Raw genomic sequence first — 22,510 nt, forward strand, 5'->3', positions numbered from 1 at the left:
CCTGAAGAAGGTGTGGCTAAACTTTGGGGGCAGGGCTTCAGCGGGTGGGGCGGGGCTTACTTTTGAAGGGCGCGTGATCCAAATGGATTAGGGGTTTGTCCGGCAGGGTTCAGTGCCAGACCCTGTACCTTCCACCCTGAACCCTGCATCCTGCATTCGCCATCTTATTCGGTACCTGCGCCGAGGCGAGCGGGGACCACCAGAAGGCGGGGCGGAGCGCGCGAGGGACTTCGGCGCAGGGAGGGGCGGGACCATGAGAAGGGGGCGGGGCTGGGCGCGGGGAGAGGGGGGCGGTGTTTGTGTTGGAAAATCCAACTGCGCCACGGGGCGGAGCGGCCCCCCCAGCCCCGGCCTGGGAGAGGGGGGGGCCGCTCGACCCCCTGGACGACCTTGTGGAACCTGAACACCTGGGACACCCCAGAATTAGGTAACGGGGAGCCGGGGGGGGCATCTGGAAAGAGGGAAACCATCTTCGCTCAGGGGGGCGGGATGCCTGAGCCGCAGGAAGGGTAGAGCTGGGGATGGACGTTCGGGTCTCGGGAAAGAAGATGGGCGCAGGATATCTGGGTCCTATAGAAGAGAGCAGGGCGGGGGTGAGGGAAGAGCTGGGCGGCAGATGTCTTGGGTTCCGGATGTCGTGAGGGGCCTGAAAGGACTCCCCGTCCCTCTTGGGCTAGGATTCCCCTTCCCGACACTAGGGCGGGGCGCGGCGGTCCCTGACTGTGAAGGGCAGGACTGAAGGTCAGGGTTTGCAGATAGGTCAGCGTGACGGCCTCTTGAGGAAGGGTGTAGTCAGACAGGGTTGTGTCTCAAGTGCCAGGGCTGCGTCAAATCTCCCTCCAGTTCTTTCCACGGGGGAGCTGCATAGCCTTGCCTGTGACCCTCACAGCGGGGGCCCCGATAGCCTCCCAGCGGTAGCCTTCGCTCTCACCCGCTGCGCTGCACCTCACCTCCCTGCGATCGGCCTCACTCCGCTAGACTCCTTGTCCCAGGTCCTGCCCCTGCTCTGCTATCTCCTGTTACTAGTCTTCGCTCGGCTCGGGCCCTCCTCCACTGAACTTTCCCATTGTAGCCACGAGATGGCGAGAGCAAGACGCACAGCGCGACTCAGGAGCCTGGGGTAGGGGATGCGGCCGAGAAAACAGCCGAAGCCCCCCGCCCGGGCCAGAGGGAAAGGTGGGCTGAGGCGCTCTTCTGACTTCCTGTCATCTCTGCCCACCACACAGGAAAGTGTGGGCGGGAGGGCGACAAGCTTGGGAGGAGGTGGGGGTCGGGACTCAGTCTCCGCCTCCCAGAGCAGGGGTAAATAGTGGGGAGGGGGCACGCGGGCAGGTTACTAAGCAACGCAGATTCGCTTCCTGTTTGCTGCGGCTTGTGGCTGACTTAGGATGGGAGTTGGTGAGAGTGGGGGGCTGGGAGACTGCGGAGAAGGTCGAGGGCAGGTCGACTGGTTCTCGAGACAGGGAGAGCCCTAGGAGGAAGGAGCGGAGCAGCGACCTGCGCTGCCACTGAAACCGAGTCCGCGGTTGGTGTCGGGAGGGAGGCGGGACCCAGGCGAGGCGCTGTGCCCCGCTCGGCTTCCCTCCCAGGGGTTGCTTGCCCTGTTGCCAGAGTAACTGGAGAGCGAGACTCCGGAGCCAGATTCCCCAACTCTCGCGTCCGTCCAATCCGCTCCAGCGGCTGCCCCTGACATCAGGGCCTCGGCAGCCAATGTGGAGGAGGCATCGTAGAGCTACAGGAAGAGAGGGGAGGGAAGAGGTGGAGGCAGGGAGGGGGTAGCTGCCCGGGACCCGCACGTGCACTCCCACACGCTCGCGCCCACCCCCCCCCTCCGTCGCACGCGCCGGAGTACCCCCCCTGCGCCTGCGCGGAGAGTCAGCGCTCGCTGCCCCCCGCCGCCCCCATCTAGAGTCTCCGTTCGCAAGCTAGTCCTGGGCTGAGCGCCTCAGCCCCTGGGGACCCAGACGTCTGGGCCCGCTGGCCTTCGTTCTCGGGGTCTCGAGCCGTTACTGCTCAGCCTGGGGTGGGAGGGGCCAGCTACCTGTTCCGCACCAACCCCCAGCTGGCGCCCCACCATCCCAGGTGGGCTGGGCGGAGCTGTGGTTTCCGGCCCCATATGCTCCGCCGCTGCCTTCCCGGGCTCTGGCTTAGGTTGCCTCCCCAAGAGGAACGGAACGGGTATCTGCGCCCTTCCCGAGGCTTCACTCGCTCGGGCCCAGCTGCTGTTGGTGGCGGGGGAGGGCGCTGCGGGGAAGCCCCGGACGGCCCAGGTGATTCTTCCCGGACCATCACAACCTGTCCTCGCGTGAATTCCTCCTCTTTGATGTGCAACAAAACCCTTCCCATCCCTTATCGTTTCTTCCCCACTCGCCCTGGTGCTCTTTGCACCTCCCTCGGCTCCTTTCGGGCTGTCTCTCCCGGTCTCCACTCGTCCTTCTCGCTTCTCCCAGTTATATAACTCTTCCTCTTGCCGTGTCCTGATTTCAACTCCACAGACTCCGCCCTGGAACAGCGCGGGGAGGGGCAGGAGAGTTGGGACCCAGACTGATTCCGGCTGGCGGCCGGCTGGGGCACTGGGGTCCCGCCGATGGGAGACGGAGCCCCGCGGGACCTGGTGCCCCTGTCGCCCACCTCCCGCCCCCCACCCGAGATATCGCCCGGGAGAGAGAAGGCACAGTATCTCAGAGAGGCGTGTCGGGACTTCGTCAGAAATGTGGGTTGGGAGGTCAGGCCTGGAGGCGGAGAGGAGGAGCCGAGGGGCCCGACTCCCAGGGATTGGAGACGTACTGGGGGCAATAGATAAGGGCGGGACGCTTGGGTTCCTTCCTTCCTCTCCTTTTTGGGTTCCCAGAATTCCTAAGGCTGTTTCCCAGGAAGCTTAGCCTGCGGCCCCTCTCCGCCCCTCGGGGTCAAAGGTCTGTGTTAAAGGTTGCCTGGGATGATGTCACCACTGCACGTGCCCCGGGACAGTTGCCAGGCGATGAGGCCTCCTCCCCTTTACATTCCGCACCCCACCCCCCAAGTCGTGTTGCAGCCCCGTGCCTGCTTTTTTTTCCCCCTCCTCTCTCTTCCCTTGGCCTTAGGGCCCTGCAGGTGGGAAACCCTGGCCTGGAGTTTTGTGAGGGGGCGGGGCACGGGGTGTGGTGCGGTGGAAAGACTTTGCCCCTTTGCTGGTTAAGAGAACCCTGGGTCACTTTTTCCCTAGATTGGCACAGAAGGGCTTTCCCTCCAAGCGCCCCCCTCCCCCAGCCTCCCAGCAGTCTTTTTCCTTTCCCACCTGCTGCATTGCCAAGTGTTTAGTTGCCCCCCCCCCTCCTCTTGAGTTGAAGTTGCCAGATAGCTCCTCACCCAGAAGAACTGTGTGTGGCATGCGGAATTCACCGGATACCAGTTCAGCCCTGACCTTAGCCAGTGGCACCTCACGCACACCCCCCAACAGTGAGGAAGTGAGTCAAGAAACTGTATTAGATTGTATTAGAAAAGTCAGGGCCTTTATTCTGTGTCGGTGGGTAGATCTCACTCTTGAAGGAAGGGGACTCACTTGATAGCTATGGTTCCCCTTCTCTGTTAAGTCCTGGGGTTGGTTATGGTATTGGATACTGGTTTCTCTTATTATGTACCTTAGAATTCGGGCTGTCAGATCTGACCTGGATTCCATTCCTAGCTCTGCCACTTCGTGGCTATAAGTACTTGGAAAGGTGACCACCTTTCGGAGCCTCATAGTCTTCATCTGGAAAATTTAAATATCAATACCTACCTTCTAGGCTGTTGACTGGGAAAAACAAGATTATTTATGCAAAGCATTTAGCACAGTCCCTGGCACAGAATGAACACCGAATGAACGCTTGTTATGAAATGCTTGTTCTTGTTAAATGTTGTTAGTTATTATTTTACTATTGTGGTTGGTAAGCCTGCTTCCAACTGACCATGATTTTAGGAATGAGAGTTTGTGTTAATTTGGTAGGTGGGGGGAGAGGGGTTTGGGGATTAGCTTCTACTGCATTGTGCACTTTATTTGATGAGGGCTTTAGTCAGATTTGTATTGCTTTCTTTGGGATTATTTTTCCCCCCCTTCTTGAAGAAGAGACAGCTCAGACTATTCCTCTGGCTGTGAAAATAAAATAATTGTATTGTGGTTCTCGATTTTTGAGCAAGACCCCAATCCCCTCCCATGTTCTCTGGAGCCTTTCAATTTTGCAGAGGGACTCCACGGTTTCCTTTGCGGGGACAGGGCTGGCCGAGGGGTGTGTAAAAGGCTCGGGTGGGTGGGTAGAGAGACCGGTGCTGGGGGCTGGGGGGGGGGGCGGGTAGTTGAAGGAAGAGACCGGAAGGGAGGAGGAGGGAGCCTGCTGGTGGGGAGGGAGGGAGGGGAGGAGGAGGTGGAGGAGGAGGAGGAGGAGGAGGAGGAGGGAGGGGGTTGGGGAGAGCCTGCTACAGTTCTTTGTTTGACTCCGGGACTCAGGGACGGGGAGGAGGAGGGAGGGAGGCAGAGGCTGCAAGCGCCGGGGCAGGCCCAGGAGGCAGAGGAGGGACCGTCTCCCCCGCCCCCCCAGCCCCCACTCCCCCCCCTGCTGCTCCCCCCCTCCCTACCCGGACTCCGGGGGCACCGCCGGGGGACAGACACCCAGCAGGTAACCCCGGCCTGGCTCGCCCTCCCTTCTCGGATTTTCCTCCACACCCTCCCGGCTGACCCCTTTCCCCGGTTCCGTCTCCCCGTCGCCCCCGGCCTTGCCGCTTTCCCCCGGCCCTCCTCGTTCCATCTCCCCCACTTGGGCTGGTCACCCGCCGGCCGCGCCGCCGTCTCGTGCAGCCCGACTCCCTTCCCGTCGCCCGACAGCCTGTGCGTCCCAGGTCTGCCCGCGGCACCTTTCGGGGCTCTGTCTCGCTGCTTCTCCTGGCTTTGCTTTCCTTCCGACCTGTCCCCTGGGGCTCTGAGGAAGGAGGGAGTCCCTGTCCTTTTCTCGCTCCCCCAGTTCCCCGCCCCCCAACTCTGGCCCCCTTTCTCCTCTAGCAGTCTCTAGGGGTGGGGAGAGAACCGGAATTTGGGGGGCCCTCTGGAGGGGCAAGGGGCTGTGTGTCGTGGGGGAAAGGGGCTGCGAGTGTACGCGGGGTGGGGGCGGGGGCGGTTAGGGACCCGGCTGCCTCTCTGTTGTCCCTTTAAATGGCCCTCACATTTCTGGGGACTCGTGGGGGGGAGGTGGCAAGCTGCCTGCCTGGGGGGCAGGGCCCTCAGTTCATCCACACCATCAGGGGTGGTAATGATTTAAAGGGACAGCCTCGGTGTGGCCGCTGCCACCCTGCGCCAGCGGGAGGGGGAGCCGAGCCGGCAGACCATGTCTGGGGAGGCTTGGCCGGTGAGCAGGGCATTTGAGGCTGAATCTTTTGCGAGGCCTGCCAGGTCTGGGATCGGGCTGCAGCTGGGACCTGCAAGGAGGGCTGACAGCCTGCCTGGGGGGGCACTCAGCGTGGGCCTTCTCCAGGGCCCCACCTTTGGGTTCATGGAGTCCTTGGCCAAGAATCCATGAGTCTAAACTACAGAGCCTGTTGGCCACCAGGTGGGGGCCACTGGCAGGTCTGTGGGTCAGCAGCCTGGCCTGGGCACACTGGAGCTGGCCCTTCAGCTTTTCCTTTTGTTGTTTGGCTCTGTGCACAAGAAAGCCGCGGCCCCTCCCCCAGCTCCCCCTTCCCGTCCACATGCCCCCCCCCCCACACACACACCCACCCCAGCTGTTGGACAGATGAATTACAGCCTCCGGCTTGGGGCCAGAGCTGGTGAGGGATTAAAGCTCTGGGGCTGGCCCTTTAAACGGCTGTTGGCCCCTCCCCCACTCTGGTGTCCAGACACCCCATACACACCCCGCTGACCCCCTCGGCTGCCCCTCACTCCTCCTCTTAGTCTGTCCTAAGGCCTACCACTCCCCTGTCTGTAGGCTAGACCCTCCCCAGCTTCCCTTTCTCCCTCAACACAACCACATATACAAATGCTACAGACTACACACACATATACTCTCGCTCACTCACTCCCTGGTCTCACATTCTGAGCGTCCCTGTCCTGGAGGGATCCAGCCTCAAGCTCCCTTCTCCAGCAGAAGGAACTTGCCTGCCTGGCCTCTCTAGCCTGCAGCTGACCACTACTCTGGCCAGGTGAGGGGCCTTGCTTGGGTCAGAAATAGCACCTCCCCCGGGGGCAGTGTCATCAGCAGCCAAGGCAGCTTGCAGCACATTGCATCATGGAGGTTGGGGGCTGGGGGCCTGAGTCTCTAGGGGCAGGGGGAAGGATGGGGGCTGGAAGGCCGGAAGTGGAGAGGCTAGACTGGGACCCAAGTGTCTGGGTCCTTAAGGGTAGAGAACTATGGCTAAGAGAGCAGAAAACATAGGTCCCTGAGGAGTGAGTTTGAGGTGAGGGCAGACTTAGGTCTGACCCCTACATGGACACCTGGTTCTTGTGTCTCAGAGTTAGGAGGGGAGGGAGTGGGCCCCTATCACCTTCTTGGGCCACATAGAGGAAGGATGTGATGGGGAAACAGGATATGGCCTTGAGGGGTGGATGGAAGGGAGGCTTGCAGCAGAGGCCACTTCCAAACCCAGGCCCAGAGTCATAGGAGGAAGGTTTCTCCCTGCTGGGCCCGTTCATCTCGTCTGGCCACCTGTGCTCTCACCAAGATCTGCCTGCACCCGCCTGGGGGAAGGAGAGGGGGCAGAGTCCACAGGGTGGGGTTGAGTGGTGTCTTGATAAGGTTAGGGAGGCAGCAGAGCTGAAGAAATAGTTTCTGTGAGCCTGAAGCCAGGACTGAAGCTGATTTGGGTGTAGGTATCAGGCAGTTGGGGCTACTCTGAGACCAGGGACTCTCAGCAGGAGGGTCCAGTCAGAAGAGGGATCATGGGTTGGGTGTCCACTGTGGACTTAACACAGATGATGCTATAGCACGCTCCCCTCCCTCTGTGGTCTAGGCTGCTTCCTAAAAGGAAAGCCTGGAGGACCACTTTCCAGTGGCTTTTCCTGGTTGCCATGGAAACAGATTCTCCCATCCCCTCTGACTGTCAGTAATGGGACAGGAAAATTCTCCAGCATCGGGGATCCCACCTTTAATCGGCTTTTTTCTTTTAGGTTCCCCCCAGGCACCATGCCAGCCCGGTAGTACACCCACCTCTACCCGCTGTGGTCTGCTGCACCCCGCTGTTGGGGCATTGGTTCCAATGAGACAGGGCACACCAAACTCCATCTGGTAAGTCGTGCCCCTGAGCAGTGCAGCCTGCCTCCCCAGCAGTCCAGTGCTGCACCACATGCATGAAGGATTGGTATGATCTAGATCATGCCCACTCCTCAGAATGGTCCAGTCCAACTCTGAGCATCCCCACCATGTGGTTTTTGAGTGGTTCAGCCTTTTCTGGTTTATGGATCTCCCTTCTGTTGCCTGTGAGTGGTTCATCCCTGTACTTCACCAACCTCTCAACTACCATCAAGGAACCCCACCCCCCTGGTCCCCCGCTCAGTGCTACTACTCAGTTGCTTATTGAGTTGAATTGAGCTAGGGTTTACAAGCTGGAAAGTTGAGATGTGGTACCCTGGAGGGATTTTTTCTTAGAATGGGCAGGGCTTTGCCGCATAAGAGTTGTCGAGCAGCCTGGCTTATGGAGGGTGATTGGAAACTGATTTGGAGAGATATTGGCAGCCATTGTCACAAAAACCTGCTGTTGCCCTGGCAATCTTGGCATCCCACCTCTCCTTCTAGATCCCTTTCTGTTCCTTTCTCTCCCTACTGCACGACAGCATTTGCCCCCTAATCCCAAATCTTACTCCAGTTTCCCTCTCTCCTTCTGCCAGTTCTCTGCCGGTGGCCCTGCTTCATCCCATCTGCCATTCTTCAGAAAAGGAGAAAAGATGATACCTAAGCCAGGGACTTAAGTTCTCTGGATGTGTGTTGCTCTTCTCCACTACTCATAAGTTTTGAGTGGGACTGTTTTCTTCTATGTATCTCTCACTATTTGGCAAGATGGTTTGCACATTGGGGTGCCTCAGTGAAATTGCGCTGAATGAATGTGTTAACTGAATGAGCTTCACGGCCAAGAAACTGATGGCTCCTGAGGTCTGCTGCATAGCCTCCTACCCACACCTTCTCTAGAGGACAGGAGACTTTTGGGGTGGTAATGTGGGGTAGAGGTGAGGGGCAGGCTGACCCAAGAAATGTCCCGTGAGGATAAAACCAACAGAGAGTAGGACAGAGGCATTATATAAGAATGTTAAGAATAAGGCTCTGGAAAGAAACCTAGCTATTCCTCTCTCTTGCAGAATGACCTTGACCAAGTTACATAAGCTCTCTCAGCCTCAACTTCCCCACCTGTAAAATGGGGCAATCTAAGTACCGCCTACATCAGCTTCTGGAGGGGAGTTTGAAAAATGTACATGAAGTGCTTATTAACACAGTACCTGGCATGTAATAAGCATTCACTAAATGGTAGCAGTGATCACAATGGGAGCCACAGGGAGCTGTGAGGATAAATAAGCACTGATGTTGAGGAATCAGACAGAACTTAATTGAAGGCAGACTTCCAAATACTTGACTCAAACAGAAGGATCACTGATCCAGCAAGACGTCAGGATTCAGGGGGAGGGAGGGGAGGAGTCAGCAGGGTCAGCCTGCCCCAGTGTTTTCCTGACTCTGTTCAGGAACATGAAGGCAAACACAGAAGGGCATGTGCAGAGACACACGTGATCACGCAAGTGATGCAGAGGCAGTCCCAGACAAAAGACCGAGACAGGAGCCAGGCAGACACACAGACAGAGACAGCCCCTTGGTGTCTTGTAGACAGGCATAATGACAGGAACGCGTCAGACAGAGGCACTGAAGGAGACAAGATGAGCAGATATGCAGGTGCACACGGAGACAGACACCGGGACCCACACACAGCCGACCTTGTCAGACAGACTGGTGAACACAGCGGTCCAGTCAGAGGCAGACACAAGGCTCGCAGTGACACATAGCGGGCAGGGGCCGGCACTGTCACTCCTCGATGGGGGGCGGGGAAGGGCCAACAGCGGGGGAAGGCTGGGGAAGGGAATCCCGAGCGGGCGACCTGCCCGGGGTGGCTGAGTCACAGCCGAGCCTCAGCCGGCGGCCCTCCCCTCCGCCTCCCCCTCCCTCAGGTAAGAAGCGAGCCTGTAACCCCTCGCTTCCACCAGGCAGAACTGGGCCTGGCAGGGAGCGGGATGCGGTGGGGTTCCCGGGCGGGTCCCACCTCCGCGCGCGTGCCCCGTGCTTGCTGACCGCCTGCTGGGCAATACCCTATCAGCGGGGGCTTGTCTTGGGCCGGCGCGTGAATTGCGCGCGCACGTCTGGCCCCTTATCCCGCGCGGCGGGAGCGGCTCGCGGAGGGGCTTCTCCGCCTCAAGCAGAGAGAGAGTTAAGTGGGTGTGATAGATAGAGTGGGTCTCTCTCCCGGCTCGAGGGGGAGGGGGGGGTCGGTTAAAGTCCCGTAGTCCGGAGCCCGGATGGAAGGGGCGGAGCTGGGCTTCACCGGGAGTGCCCGGATGGAGGGGGCGTGGCGTCTGCAGAAGCAGTATTAACCCTTTCTGAGCCGCTGACTCCCAGGATTGTGGGTGCGACTGGAGAGGTTGGAATGCCGGCCCGAGAAGTATACCCAGCCTGGTTTAGGCCTTGTGCGTCTACTTCTTATCTGTTTTCGAGGAGTCCGGGGGGTATCCGTCTTTGTGCCTGCCGGTGATTGTCCCCTCCCCTTACTTAGTACGGACACCGGGAGTCGGGGAGGGCTATTCCTGCCCCAGGGCGAGAGTAGAGGTGAGAGTGGACCGCGAGCCGGCGCGCCTGGGGAACAGGTGTGAGGGCGGCGTCGGGGCTGCCCGGCGCGGGGAGGGGCCGTCGTAGGGGAAGACGAGAGGGGAAATTCCGCGGGACCTGCGGGGAGCGGTGTGTGGGCTGAGTTGTGTCTGCCTCTGATTGTGTGTGTCTGTGTGTGTTCAGGGAGGCGGGGGCTGAGTCAGTGGGAATAGGGGAAGGTTTTCTCGGTGACTCACGCTCCCCCACCTCAAGCCTGAATCAGACCCCGAGGGAGGGCTTTGTAACAGGAGGAGGGTGGGCAGTCAGGCGTCTGGGTCCTGAGTGGGGGACAGGGATCCGAAGTAGTTGGCCAGGGTGAGTGTCTAGTGTACAGGAAGTTTTTGTCCTCGAGTGAGGGCTGCCGTATTCCGCGTACCGGCGTAGGGGTTTGTGGATAGAGGTGGAAAGGGGCTGGAAGACGGGACTCGCTGGTTTAGGGAAAGCTGAGTCAGTTCCCCGTGGGAAAGGGGAAGTGGTAGAGGGGAAGTGTCATCATCGCAGAAGGGGAAGCTGCATTTCCTGGTAACTGGCAGCGCCCTAGGCACCACTTCCCAAGTGAGGATCTGTTCCTCTGGAGCCTGGACCCCTAGTTTCCCCATGTCCGGTCCATGGGTCCCAGGACTTTGGTGGGGTAGGCGGCCAGGGCTACCTTTGATCGCACTTAAGCGCCGTACTTGGCCCAGGGTTTGGTAACTGACAGAAAGGCTGTTCGGTGAGGAGAGTGAATTCTGACCGAAACTCCGCGTCGACCGCAGAGAGGGTCCGCAGAGCCCAAGCGCCTACCAGGGCTCGCCGGGGAGTGGCACGCTGGGAGCTGTAGGGTCCGAGCGATTGCGTGCAAACGGACGACCTTGCCCTGCGGGGAGAGGACTGTTTTCACCAGAAACCCGCCTGCCCTTGTGGGCTGGGTGGAAATTTCCCCACAGCGCAGACTCCTCTAGGCGAAGGCGAACTTTCCAGCCGCCCCCAGCCCCTGGTCGCGCGCTCTCCCCCGGCTTCCTGCCCGGCGCTAGCTCCAGCTGGAGCGCTGGCCCCGCCCCCGCCGCTTTGTATTCTACTCTCGCCTCTCGCAGCTCTTTGTACTCTAGACTCTCAATGGACAGATCCCGGGAGCGGAGCCGGCTTCCTACCTGCCGGGACGCTGGGTAGGCGAGGAGCAGGCGCGGGGACCGACATCCTGGGCTCAGAGAGGAGAGAAGGAAAAACTGGGGCTAAAGGGGAGGTGCCCAGGACGGGGAGCGCTGCTCCCATCGTGGGTCGAACCGGCACCGACGGGAAGGGGTGGGGGTGGGGGCGTGAAGGAGGAAGTGAAACGGGTTCTGGGTTCTTTAAGGGAGTGGGCGGTGAGAGTGGGACAAGGGTGATGTCACCGCCTGGCGGGCCCCGCCCTCTTCCCTCCCGAAGGACCCCCCCCCCCCCGCCCCGTACTCTTACACACGCCGCTTCCGCTGCGCAAGTGGCCACGTCACGGGCAACCCCCGAAATCCCCCCTCCCTTGGGGGGCGGGGGCCACGTGGGCCGTGGGGAACCGCGTGGCCCCGGCCGGGAAGGGCATAGAGGATACGGGAGCCACGCGAGAGGGGCCACTAGGGACCGCGGTCCGCGACTTCTCAAAAGTTGGGGGACTAGAGGGGGGTTTTGGTTGGAGGGGTCGGTTGGTATTGAAGACCTACAGAGCCAGGAGAAGTGGAGGAGCTGAAGGAACTGGGTATGAGGCTGGGGGCTGGACCGTGGTTTGGGATGGGAGTCAGGCATGGGGGTGTATAGAACGCGGCGCGGGTGGGTTTGGGCGCCATAGAAGTCGCCGTGAGGGGCCAGCCCTAAGCAATTCCATAGCGGGTGGGGAGGTCAGGCACTGGGCAAGGTGAAGTGAGGAAGGGGAGCAACGCCCGTGTCGGCCTTGTGGGTCTGCCAACCGTCGGTCTTAGGCGGCAGGGTAGGGGACGTCGCCGGCGGTCTAGTGGGGACCACTGGCGGCTCTGTAGGCGCATGGTTCCGGCGGGTAGCTCCGTGCCTCAGAGCGGCCGGAGTGTGCGACTCGCCGCCTTCACCCGCAAGAGCCCCAGGCCCCGCTTGCCTCACCGGGCCTAGTGTCAGCTGGGAGTTGGAGACCCTAGGTGGGAGGCGCGGGGTCACGTCGGGGTCACCCCGGGCCGAGCCCGTCTGACCGGCTCCGCTGCCCCTCCTCCCCCGGCCGCCGCGGGGCTAACCTCGCTCCCATTGGTTCCGGTTAGGCTGTTACTGAGGCGGAGACACATGTGATGATTGGCTTTCTGGGGAAAGAGAAAGTCCTGTGATTGGTCAGGTCTCCGGAGCTCGTCAACGCCGGGAGAGGACGCTCCCACGGAGGCCGGGTAAGCGGCCGGCGCGGTGGTGCAGCCAGTCCCTGTGGCTCCCGGCTGGAGGCCATCCCCCCTTCGCACCAACTGGTCCTCCTGCTCCTCCTAGTCTCCTGGACCTCCGGGGGCACTTTAGGCCGGGTGGGCCGCCCCTCAGGGATAGCCAAGGACTGCCTCCCTGCCCAGATGACAGACTTGTGGGGGCTACAGCCAGGCCAGCCCAGCCTGCGACCCTCTGTAGGCTGGCCTGCTCACCTCACTCCTTTCCCCTTTCTCCATAGAATTGGCTGCGAAAGGCCCTGGACGACCATCTGGGGGCATTTGGCCCTCCTGTCAGAGCGGCTGGAGCGGAACCATCGCCCCAGAGAGCTGGGCAGGGGGCCGTGCCCGATCTCCAGGGCTCCTGGGGCCACTGCTGACCTGGTAAGGGAAGACTGGGGCCGGCTCAGCAGTGTGTACACTGACAGCTTGGCCTCCATCCCCAGTGTGCTCATAATCTCTTCTCCTTGATTCAGGCTGGATGCATCGGGCAGTGGACCCTCCAGGGGCCCGCACTGCACGGGAAGCCTTTGCCCTTGGGGGCTTGAGCTGTGCTGGGGCCTGGAGCTCCTGCCCGCCCCATCCCCCTCCTCGGAGCGCATGGCTGCCTGGAGGCAGGTGAGAACTTGGGCTGTCTCTCTGCATCCAGGCACTCCTCTCCATCTCCTGTGCTCCTCAGTCTCTGTGTTACTCTCTGGGTTTCTGCCATCCTGTGGGCCTCAATGCACATCTCGGCTGCTTTCTCTCATTTTCTCAGTTCTTCTCCATCCTAGGTAGGGACAAGATTGTTCCTTCCTGCTCTGCACTGACAGCCGTCTTCTCTCTCCAGGTGCTCTGCCAGCATCGGGCAGCCCCCACTCTCTGCTCCCCTCCCCCCTTCACACGGCAGTAGCTCTGGGCACCCCAACAAACTATATTTTGCTCCAGGGTGAGTCAGAATTGAAAGGTGCTGAGATGGGAAGTAAGGCCGAGGCCTTGAAAAAGTGTCCCCAAGCCTTTACCACCTTACCCTTTCTGCTCTGTAGGACACCCAACCCGAGACCCCTCCATGGGAAGCTGGAATCCCTGCATGGCTGTGTGCAGGCTTTGCTCCGGGAGCCAGCCCAGCCAGGGCTGTGGGAGCAGCTTGGGCAGCTGTACGAGTCAGAGCACGACAGTGAGGAGGCCATTCGCTGCTACCACAGCGCCCTTCGATACGGAGGAAGCTTGGCTGAGCTGGGGCCCCGTATCGGCCGATTACAGCAGGTGGGCTGAGGCAGGACGGAGGGTGCTAGGATTGTGTGCTCTGACTCAGTGCCCTCATCTTATGTCTGCTTCTGCCCTGTCCCCTGGACCCTACCCCCACCTCCTCAGGCCCAGCTCTGGAACTTTCATGCCGGCTCCTGCCAGCACCGACCCAAGGTCCTGCCCCCCTTGGAGCAAGTGTGGAACTTGCTGCACCTTGAGGTGAGGCTGGGGCTGGGGAGGCGGGGGGAGGGGGGGGGCAGGTTTGCATCTGTGCCACTCTCTCTCCTCTTTCTGCCCTCAGCACAAGCGGAACTATGGGGCCAAACGGGGGGGTCCCCCAGTGAAGCGAGCCGCTGAACCCCCAGTGGTGCAGCCCGTGCCTCCTGCAGCACTCTCAGGCCCCTCGGGGGAGGAGGGCCTCAGCCCCGGAGGCAAGCGCAGGAGGGGCTGCAACTCGGAGCAGGTATGAGTGCGCCCGTAGGTGGGCAGACCAGCAGCGGCGAGGGGGGGGCGGGCAGGACTGGGACAAGGAGTGACTTCCCATTCGCTCTTTCCTTCTAGACCGGCCTTCCCCCAGGGCTGCCGCTGCCTCCACCACCGTTACCACCCCCGCCGCCCCCGCCGCCGCCCCCGCCGCCGCCCCCGCCCCTGCCTGGCCTGGCCACCAGCCCTCCATTTCAGCTGACCAAGCCAGGGCTGTGGAGTACCTTGCATGGAGATGCCTGGGGCCCCGAGCGCAAGGGTCCAGCACCCCCAGAGCGTCAGGTGAGAACCTCTCCGTGGCCCCTCACCTCTTCCCTGCACGTCCCTGTGTCCTCTGTCCCTCACCCAGTGTCCGCGTTTCTCTCCCGCAGGAGCTGCGGCACTCGCTGCCTCCTCACCCATATCCATACCCAGCTCCGGCCTACCCCTCGCACCCCCCTGGCCACCGGCTGGTCCCGGCTGCACCCCCAGGCCCAGGCCCCCGCCCCCCAGGAGCAGAGAGCCATGGCTGCCCGCCTGCCACCCGTCCCCCCGGAAGTGACCTTAGAGAGAGCAGAGTTCAGAGGTCGCGGATGGACTCCAGCGTTTCACCAGCAGCAACCACCGCCTGCGTGCCTTACGCCCCTTCCCGGCCCCCTGCCCTCCCCGGCACCACCACCAGCAGCAGTAGCAGCAGCAGCAACACCGGTCTCCGGGGCGTGGAGCCGAGCTCAGGCATTGTGAGTGACAAGCGCAGGTCAAGGGGTGCTGGGGCCTTCCGCGGAGCTTGTCTGGGGAGGCCGGGGCAGAACCTCTGACCACCCCCGCCCTACGCTTGCAGCCCGGCGCCGACCATTACCAGACTCCTGCGCTGGAGGTCTCCTCTCACCAAGGCCGCCTGGGGCCCTCGGCACACAGTAGTCGGAAACCGTTCCTGGCGGCTCCTGCTGCCACTCCCCACCTGTCCCTGCCCCCCGGCCCCCCCTCACCTCCTCCACCCCCCTGTCCCCGCCTCTTACGCCCCCCGCCCCCCCCTGCCTGGCTGAAGGGCCCAGCCTGCCGGGCAGCCCGTGAGGATGGAGAGATCTTAGAGGAGCTCTTCTTCGGGGCCGAGGGACGCCCCCGCCCTCCTCCCCCACCCCTCCCCCACCGCGAGGGCTTCTTGGGGCCTCCCGCCCCCCGCTTTTCTGTGGGCACTCAGGATTCGCACACCCCTCCCACCCCCCCGACCACCAGCAGCAGCAGCAGCAACAATGGCAGCCACAGCAGCAGCCCTACTGGGTCTGTGTCCTTCCCCCCACCTCCCTATCTGGCCAGAAGTATGGACCCCCTTCCTCGGCCCCCCAGCCCAACACTGAGCCCCCAGGATCCACCTCTTGCACCCCTCAGTCTTGCCCTGCCTCCAGCCCCTCCCTCCTCTTGCCACCAAAATACCTCAGGAAGCTTCAGGCGCCCGGAGAGCCCTCGGCCCAGGGTCTCCTTCCCAAAGACCCCCGAGGTGGGGCCGGGGCCATCCCCAGGCCCCCTGAATAAAGCCCCCCAGCCTGTGCCGTCCAGGGTTGGGGAGCTGCCTGCCCGAGGCCCTCGACTCTTTGATTTCCCCCCTACCCCGCTGGAGGACCAGTTTGAGGAGCCAGCTGAATTCAAGATCCTACCTGATGGGCTGGCCAACATCATGAAGATGCTGGACGAATCCATTCGCAAGGAAGAGGAGCAGCAACAACAGGAGGCAGGCGTGGTCCCCCCGCCTCCCCTGAAGGAGCCCTTTGCATCTCTGCAGCCTCCGTTCCCCACTGACACGGCCCCAGCCACCACCGCTGCCACCACCGCTGCCACCACCACGGCCACCCAGGAAGAGGAGAAGAAGCCACCACCAGCCCTGCCACCACCGCCGCCTCTAGCCAAGTTCCCTCCGCCACCCCAGCCACAGCCGCCGCCACCCCCCCCGCTACCCCCGCCAGCCAGCCCGGCCAGCCTGCTCAAATCCTTGGCCTCCGTGCTGGAGGGACAGAAGTACTGTTACCGGGGGACTGGAGCAGCTGTTGCCACCCGGCCCGGGCCCTTGCCCACCACTCAGTATTCCCCTGGCCCCCCATCAGGTGCTACCGCCCCGCCGCCCACCTCAGCGGCCCCAAGCGCCCAGGGCTCCCCGCAGCCCTCCGCTTCCTCGTCATCTCAGTTCTCTACCTCAGGCGGGCCCTGGGTCCGGGAGCGCAGGGCGGGTGAAGAGCCAGCCCCGGGCCCCACGACCCCCGCCCCGCCGCCCCCACCCTTGCCTCTGCCCCCCGCTCGCTCTGAGTCTGAGGTGCTAGAAGAGATAAGTCGGGCTTGTGAGACCCTCGTGGAGCGGGTGGGCCGGGGTGCCACAGACCCGGCAGACCCAGCGGACACAGCAGACCCAGTGGACACTGGGGCTGAACGACTGCTGCCTCCAGCTCAGGCCAAGGAGGAGGCGGGTGGGGCGTCGGCGGTGGCAGCAGCGGCAGCAGGACCAGGTAGCAGCAAGAGGAGGCAGAAGGAGCACCAGAAGGAGCACCGGAGGCACAGGCGGGCTTGTAAGGACAGTGTGGGTCGGCGGCCCCGAGAGGGCAGGGCCAAGGCCAAGGCCAAGGCCCCCAAAGAAAAGAGCCGCCGGGTGCTGGGGAACCTGGACCTGCAGAGCGAGGAGATCCAGGGTCGTGAGAAGGCCCGGCCTGATCTTGGCGGGGCCTCCAAGGCCAAGCCACCCACCGCTCCAGCCCCTCTGCCAGCTCCTGCCCCCTCCACCCAGTCCACACCCCCGTCCGCCCCAGTTCCTGGGAAGAAGGCTCGGGAGGAAGCTCCAGGGCCGCCGGGTGTCAGCCGGGCTGACATGCTGAAGCTGCGCTCACTTAGTGAGGGGCCTCCTAAAGAGCTGAAGATCCGGCTCATCAAGGTGGAGAGCGGTGACAAGGAGACCTTCATCGCCTCGGAGGTGGAAGAGCGGAGGCTGCGGATGGCGGACCTCACCATCAGCCACTGCGCGGCCGATGTCGTGCGGGCCAGCAAGTGAGTTGGGGGTTGTCACCCACAAGGTCGCTGGCCTGGCCCGGCAGGAGGCTTCCTTGCCCCCGTGCCCTGAAATTTCTGTCCTCATTTCACTGTCCTTCCACAGGAATGCCAAGGTGAAAGGGAAGTTTCGAGAGTCCTACCTTTCTCCTGCCCAGTCTGTGAAACCCAAGATCAACACTGAGGAGAAGCTGCCCCGGGAAAAACTCAACCCGCCCACACCCAGCATCTATGTATGTGCATGTGCCGTGTGTGCTCAGACCTCCCCTGCTGGAGGATTGATTCTCCCAACAGTCTTGGGGCTGTTGGGGTGCCCCTGGGCCTGGGACAGGGCTTTGACCCCAGCCCTGTCTCCTGGTTGTCCCTCAGCTCGAGAGCAAACGGGATGCCTTCTCACCGGTGCTGCTGCAGTTCTGTACAGACCCTCGAAATCCCATCACCGTGATCCGGGGCTTGGCGGGCTCCCTACGGCTCAGTGAGTGTGGGGACAGAAAGGTGTGGGGAGAGCTGCAAAGGTCTGGGGCTTTTGGACCCTCTGAGAGCCCCCACTCTTCCCAGGAGCGCTGGCTGCAGTGAGCCCTCCTCAGTCACGCAGAGGCCAGATTTGAAGAGGGCTCTGAGTGATGGGTCGGCCAACCTCAGGCTTTTCTCCCACCTGTCTGTCCCCAGCAGTGGGCAAGTGGGAAGGAGATGTGTCAGGACCTGGGTAGAGTCACTTCTGAATTTCTTGGTGATTAAGGGTGAAGAGGATACAGGTTGTAAAAAAAAACCAACAAGCCTCATGGTTTGGGCTTTCTCTCTCTCTTTCAACCTTTTATCATGCAAAATTTCAAACACTTAAAAAAGTAAAAGGAAAGCATACAAAAATCAACCTTGGTTTTTCTCTGTAGCCATAGCCTCTCACCCACATAGCCCCTCTTTGCTCCACTCTTACTTGAAGTGCATTCTGGGCTTTCACGTGACTAAATCTTTCATTGGAAAGATAAATAAACTGTTCTTCATTGAGCATCTACTATACGCCAGGTGCCGTGGCCTCATAGGCACCTGAGGACTCGGGGAGGGGCTGGGGCTCAGAGCCACAGTGATGATTCAGGTAAAGGCCAGGCCCTAGGAGTTCCCATTGTGGTGTAGCAGAACCGAATCCAACTACTATCAATGAGGATGCGGGTTTGATCCCTGGCCTCGCTCAGTGGGTCAGGGATGTGGTGTTGCTTGAGCTGTGGTGTAGGCCAGCAGTTGTAGCTTTTTTTTTTTTTGCTATTTCTTGGGCCGCTCCCGCGGCATATGGAGGTTCCCAGGCTAGGGGTGTAATAGGAGCTGTAGCTGCCGGCCTACGCCAAAGCCACAGCAACGCAGGATCCGAGCCGCATCTGCAACCTACACCACAGCTCACGGCAACGCCACATAGTTAACCCACTAAGCAAGGGCAGGGACCGAACCCGCAACCTCGTGGTTCCTGGTCGGATTCGTTAACCACTGCGCCACGACAGGAACTCCCAGCAGCGGCTGTAGCTTTGATTCGAGCCCTAGCCTGGGAACCTCCATAGGCCGAGGGCGAGGCCCTAAAAAGCAAAAGAAAAAAAGGCCAGACCCTCGGAGTGCCAACCCTCCCAGCTTTAATGAAAGGATAGGGTTCTCGCTCGCTCGTTCTTCTTCTTGCACTGACCCCTGGGAAGCTTGAGTCCACCCTGTCAGAGGCTTGGGGAGCAGGAAGGGACAGAGGGAGTTGGTGCCTTGCTCCCTGCCCTGGCCCCCGCCCGGACGCCCTGCTTGGCCCTCCCTTGCAGACTTGGGCCTCTTCTCCACCAAGACGCTGGTGGAGGCGAGTGGCGAACACACGGTGGAGGTGCGCACCCAGGTGCAGCAGCCCTCAGATGAGAACTGGGACCTGACGGGCACCCGACAGATCTGGCCCTGTGAGAGCTCCCGTTCCCACACCACCATTGCCAAGTACGCGCAGTACCAGGCCTCCTCCTTCCAGGAGTCCCTGCAGGTGAGAGGCGGGCAGGGCTGCGGGTTCAGGGCACTCTGAGCCTGGGCTGCGGTGGTTGGGCTCCTGGAGGCTCGCTGACCCAGGCCTGCTTACCCTGTGGCCAAGCAGGAGGAGAAGGAGAGTGAAGATGAGGAGTCGGAGGAGCCGGACAGCACCACAGAAACCCCTCCTAGGTACGGATGCTTTGGCCCCTGCCCTTGGGGATTCCTTCCCTTCCCAGAGCTTCTCCACCGACCTGTGCTCTTCGCCCCCGCAGCAGCGCCCCGGACCCGAAGAACCATCACATCATCAAGTTTGGCACCAACATCGACCTGTCCGATGCCAAGCGGTCAGTGGGGCTGAGGCCAGCAGGCCGGGCAAGGGTGCCAGTGGGTCGGCAGAGGCCAGGTGGCCTGTCAATTGTGTTGCCTCCTCGCCCCCACAGGTGGAAGCCCCAGCTGCAGGAGCTGCTGAAGCTGCCCGCCTTCATGCGGGTGACCTCCACGGGCAACATGCTGAGCCACGTGGGCCACACCATCCTGGGCATGAACACCGTGCAGCTGTACATGAAGGTCCCTGGCAGCCGAACGCCAGGTGCGCTCCTCGTGGGGGGCGCGAGGCGCGCGCGCGGGGCGGGGCTGTCGCCGGCGCTCCTCCACCAGCCAATGAGCGCCCAGGGGCGGGCTAGCGGCGGAGCGCAGGCTCGGCTGCAACCGGGCCGTTCTCTGTCGCCCCCTACAGGCCATCAAGAGAACAACAACTTCTGCTCGGTCAACATCAACATTGGCCCCGGCGACTGCGAGTGGTTCGCGGTGCACGAGCACTACTGGGAGACCATCAGCGCCTTCTGCGACCGGTGCGCGCCGCCCTCCTCCCCTGCTAGACAGCCCCGACGTCCGGTCCTTAGGTTCCCAGATTTCCATCTCACCCTGTGGCTACACTACAGGCACGGCGTGGATTACTTGACGGGTTCCTGGTGGCCAATCCTGGATGACCTCTATGCTTCCAACATCCCTGTGTACCGCTTCGTGCAGCGCCCAGGAGACCTTGTGTGGATCAACGCGGGGACCGTGCACTGGGTGCAGGCCACCGGCTGGTGCAACAACATTGCCTGGAACGTGGGGCCCCTCACCGGTGAGAGGGTGGGGCCGGGTGGTGGCCTGAGCCGTTCAGTGGTGAGGGGCTGGGGCCGCTGGAGAGCGAACCCCGGGGCGGGCTGGAGGTGGGGGTGCTAGGCCAGCTGTGAGGGAAGGGGCTGTGGGGGCCCACGTGGCTGGGACTGTCGGGCAATCCTGTCGTGACCCTCTCCGGCCCGCAGCCTATCAGTACCAGCTGGCCCTGGAACGATACGAGTGGAACGAGGTGAAGAACGTCAAATCCATCGTGCCCATGATTCACGTGTCCTGGAACGTGGCTCGCACGGTCAAAATCAGCGACCCCGACTTGTTCAAGATGATCAAGTGAGGGTCCTCTCTGGGAGGGAACCCATCTCCACCCGACCTGGCCCACCTTGTTCTTTCCGGTTCTGCCCCATCCGGCCACCGCGCGCCCTGCAGGGCTGCTGTGCGGGGGGCGGCTGACAGGGTCCCTGCCCCGAGGAGCTGTGTTTTCCAGTGGTTCAAGTAGAGGAAGACCGCCGGAAATTTCACCTGTGGCCGGGATGTGGCCCGGGTCTGGAGCGGGGAGGCCCCGCCTCGCCTCACCACCTCCTCGCCCCGCCCGCAGGTTCTGCCTCCTGCAGTCGATGAAGCACTGCCAGGTGCAGCGGGAGAGCCTGGTGCGGGCCGGGAAGAAAATCGCCTACCAGGGTCGGGTCAAGGACGAGCCCGCCTACTACTGCAACGAGTGCGACGTGAGTGGGCCCCCTCTCCCTCTTCCCGGGACGGAGGAGCCCGCCTTGGGCCTCCCTCCCGGTGACCGCCGCCGCCTCCCCGCCGCCGCAGGTGGAGGTGTTCAACATCCTGTTCGTGACGAGCGAGAACGGCAGCCGCAACACGTACCTGGTGCACTGCGAGGCCTGTGCGCGGCGCCGCAGCGCCGGCCTGCAGGGCGTGGTGGTGCTGGAGCAGTACCGCACCGAGGAGCTGGCGCAGGCCTACGACGCCTTCACGCTGGTGAGGGCCCGGCCGGCGGGCGGGCCGGCCGGCGGGCGGCGGGAATCCCGAGGGGGCGCCGGGGGCGGGGGGCGGGGGGCCCGCGCCCTGAGCCCCGGCCCCCCGCTGTCTCCGCAGGCCCCCGCCAGCACGTCGCGATGAGGCCGGACGCCCCGCCGCCTGCCCGCCCGCAGGGCGCCGCGGGGCCACCAGCACACGCCTGGGCTGGACCTAGGTCCCGCCTCTGGCCGGGAAGGGGCCGGGCCCAGCCCTTCCACCCCATTGGCAGCTCCCCTCACTTAATTTATTAAGAGAAAGAATTTTTTTAAAACAAATATGAGGAAAAAAGGAAAAAAAAAAATGGGAGACGGGGGAGGGGGCTGGCAGCCCCTCGCCCACCAGCGCCTCCCCTCACCGACTTTGGCCTTTCTAGCAGCAGACACAAGGACCAGGCTCCGGCGGCGGCGGGGGTCACATACGGGTTCCCTCACGCCTGCCAGCCGCCCGCCCGCCCGCCCGCCCGGCGCAGATGCACGCGGCTCGTGTATGTACATAGACGTTACGGCAGCCGAGGTTTTTAATGAGATTCTTTCTATGGGCTTTACCCCTCCCCCAGAACCTCCTTTTTTACTTCCAATGCTAGCTGTGACCCCTGTACATGTCTCTGTTTATTCACTTGGTTATGATTTGTATTTTCTGGTTTTTTGTTTGTTTTTGTTTTTTTTTGGTTTTTAATTTATAACAGTCCCACTCACCTCTATTTATTCATTTTTGGGAAAACCCGACCTCCCGCACCCCCCAGCCATCCCGCCCCTCCAGGGACCGCCCGTCCCCGGGCTCTCCCTGCGCCCCAGTGTGTGTCCGGGCCCGGCCTGTCCGTCTCCGCCCGCCCGCGGCTCCAGCCGGGTTCTCATGGTGCTCAAACCCGCTCCCCTCCCCGACGTCCTGCACTTTCTCGGACCAGCCCCCTACTCCCGCCCCGCCCCCAACCCCGCCCGAGGGTGAGCGACTCCTGTACTGTAGGGAAGAAGTGGGAACTGAAATGGTATTTTGTAAAAAAAAAAAAAAAAAAAAAAAAAGTTAATAAATAAAAAAAATTTAAAGTTTTAAAGAAAGAACTATGAGGAAAAAGAACCCCGTCCTTCCCAGCCCCGGCCAATTTAAAAAACACGGACCTTCCCCTCACAAGCCTCCCCTCCCCTTTTCTTTTTAAGCGTGAAACAGCCCAGGGCCAGGGCCTCACTGGGGCAGGGACACCCGGGATGAGTTTCTCTGGGGATTGATTTTCGTTCTGTCGGTTGTTTTTTCTCCTCCACGCTGGGGCTGCGGAAGGGTGGGGGGTTTACAGTCCCGCCCCCTCGCACTGCACTGTCTTTCTGCCCCAGGGGCAGAGGGGTCTTCCCAACCCTCCCCTTATTTTCGGTGATTTTTGTGTGAGAATATTAATATTAAAAAATAAAAGAAAAAAAATCCCGTTTTGATAGCGTGCTGGTGGGTGATAGCAGAGGGAGTACC

General features: G+C 61.8%; 1 protein-coding gene across 9 annotated transcripts; it reads left to right on the top strand.

Moving 5' to 3' along the window:
- The first annotated feature begins 274 nt into the window (after positions 1–274).
- On the top strand, positions 275–22,474 carry KDM6B (lysine demethylase 6B). Of its 9 annotated transcripts, XM_047757805.1 has the most exons (24): positions 276–427; positions 7,109–7,226; positions 12,071–12,190; positions 12,457–12,598; positions 12,691–12,832; positions 13,044–13,142; positions 13,240–13,459; positions 13,568–13,660; positions 13,743–13,904; positions 14,003–14,206; positions 14,296–14,643; positions 14,745–16,930; positions 17,037–17,163; positions 17,300–17,405; positions 18,718–18,923; positions 19,032–19,096; positions 19,180–19,251; positions 19,348–19,496; positions 19,644–19,758; positions 19,849–20,036; positions 20,221–20,362; positions 20,628–20,754; positions 20,846–21,016; positions 21,134–22,474. In XM_047757805.1, the coding sequence occupies exons 5-24, from the start codon at positions 12,696–12,698 to the stop codon at positions 21,155–21,157; spliced, it is 4,941 nt and encodes a 1,646-aa protein (XP_047613761.1). In that variant the 5' UTR covers positions 276–427; positions 7,109–7,226; positions 12,071–12,190; positions 12,457–12,598; positions 12,691–12,695; the 3' UTR covers positions 21,158–22,474. The 9 variants fall into 9 exon arrangements, with proteins under 9 accessions (XP_047613753.1, XP_047613759.1, XP_047613760.1 ...); XM_047757797.1 differs by having other exon boundaries at positions 275–427; positions 20,846–22,474; XM_047757803.1 differs by having other exon boundaries at positions 275–427; positions 19,183–19,251; positions 20,846–22,474.
- The last annotated feature ends 36 nt before the right edge of the window (positions 22,475–22,510 follow it).

Source organism: Phacochoerus africanus, chromosome 14, assembly GCF_016906955.1.
Source record: "Phacochoerus africanus isolate WHEZ1 chromosome 14, ROS_Pafr_v1, whole genome shotgun sequence".
Taxonomy (NCBI): domain Eukaryota; kingdom Metazoa; phylum Chordata; class Mammalia; order Artiodactyla; family Suidae; genus Phacochoerus; species Phacochoerus africanus.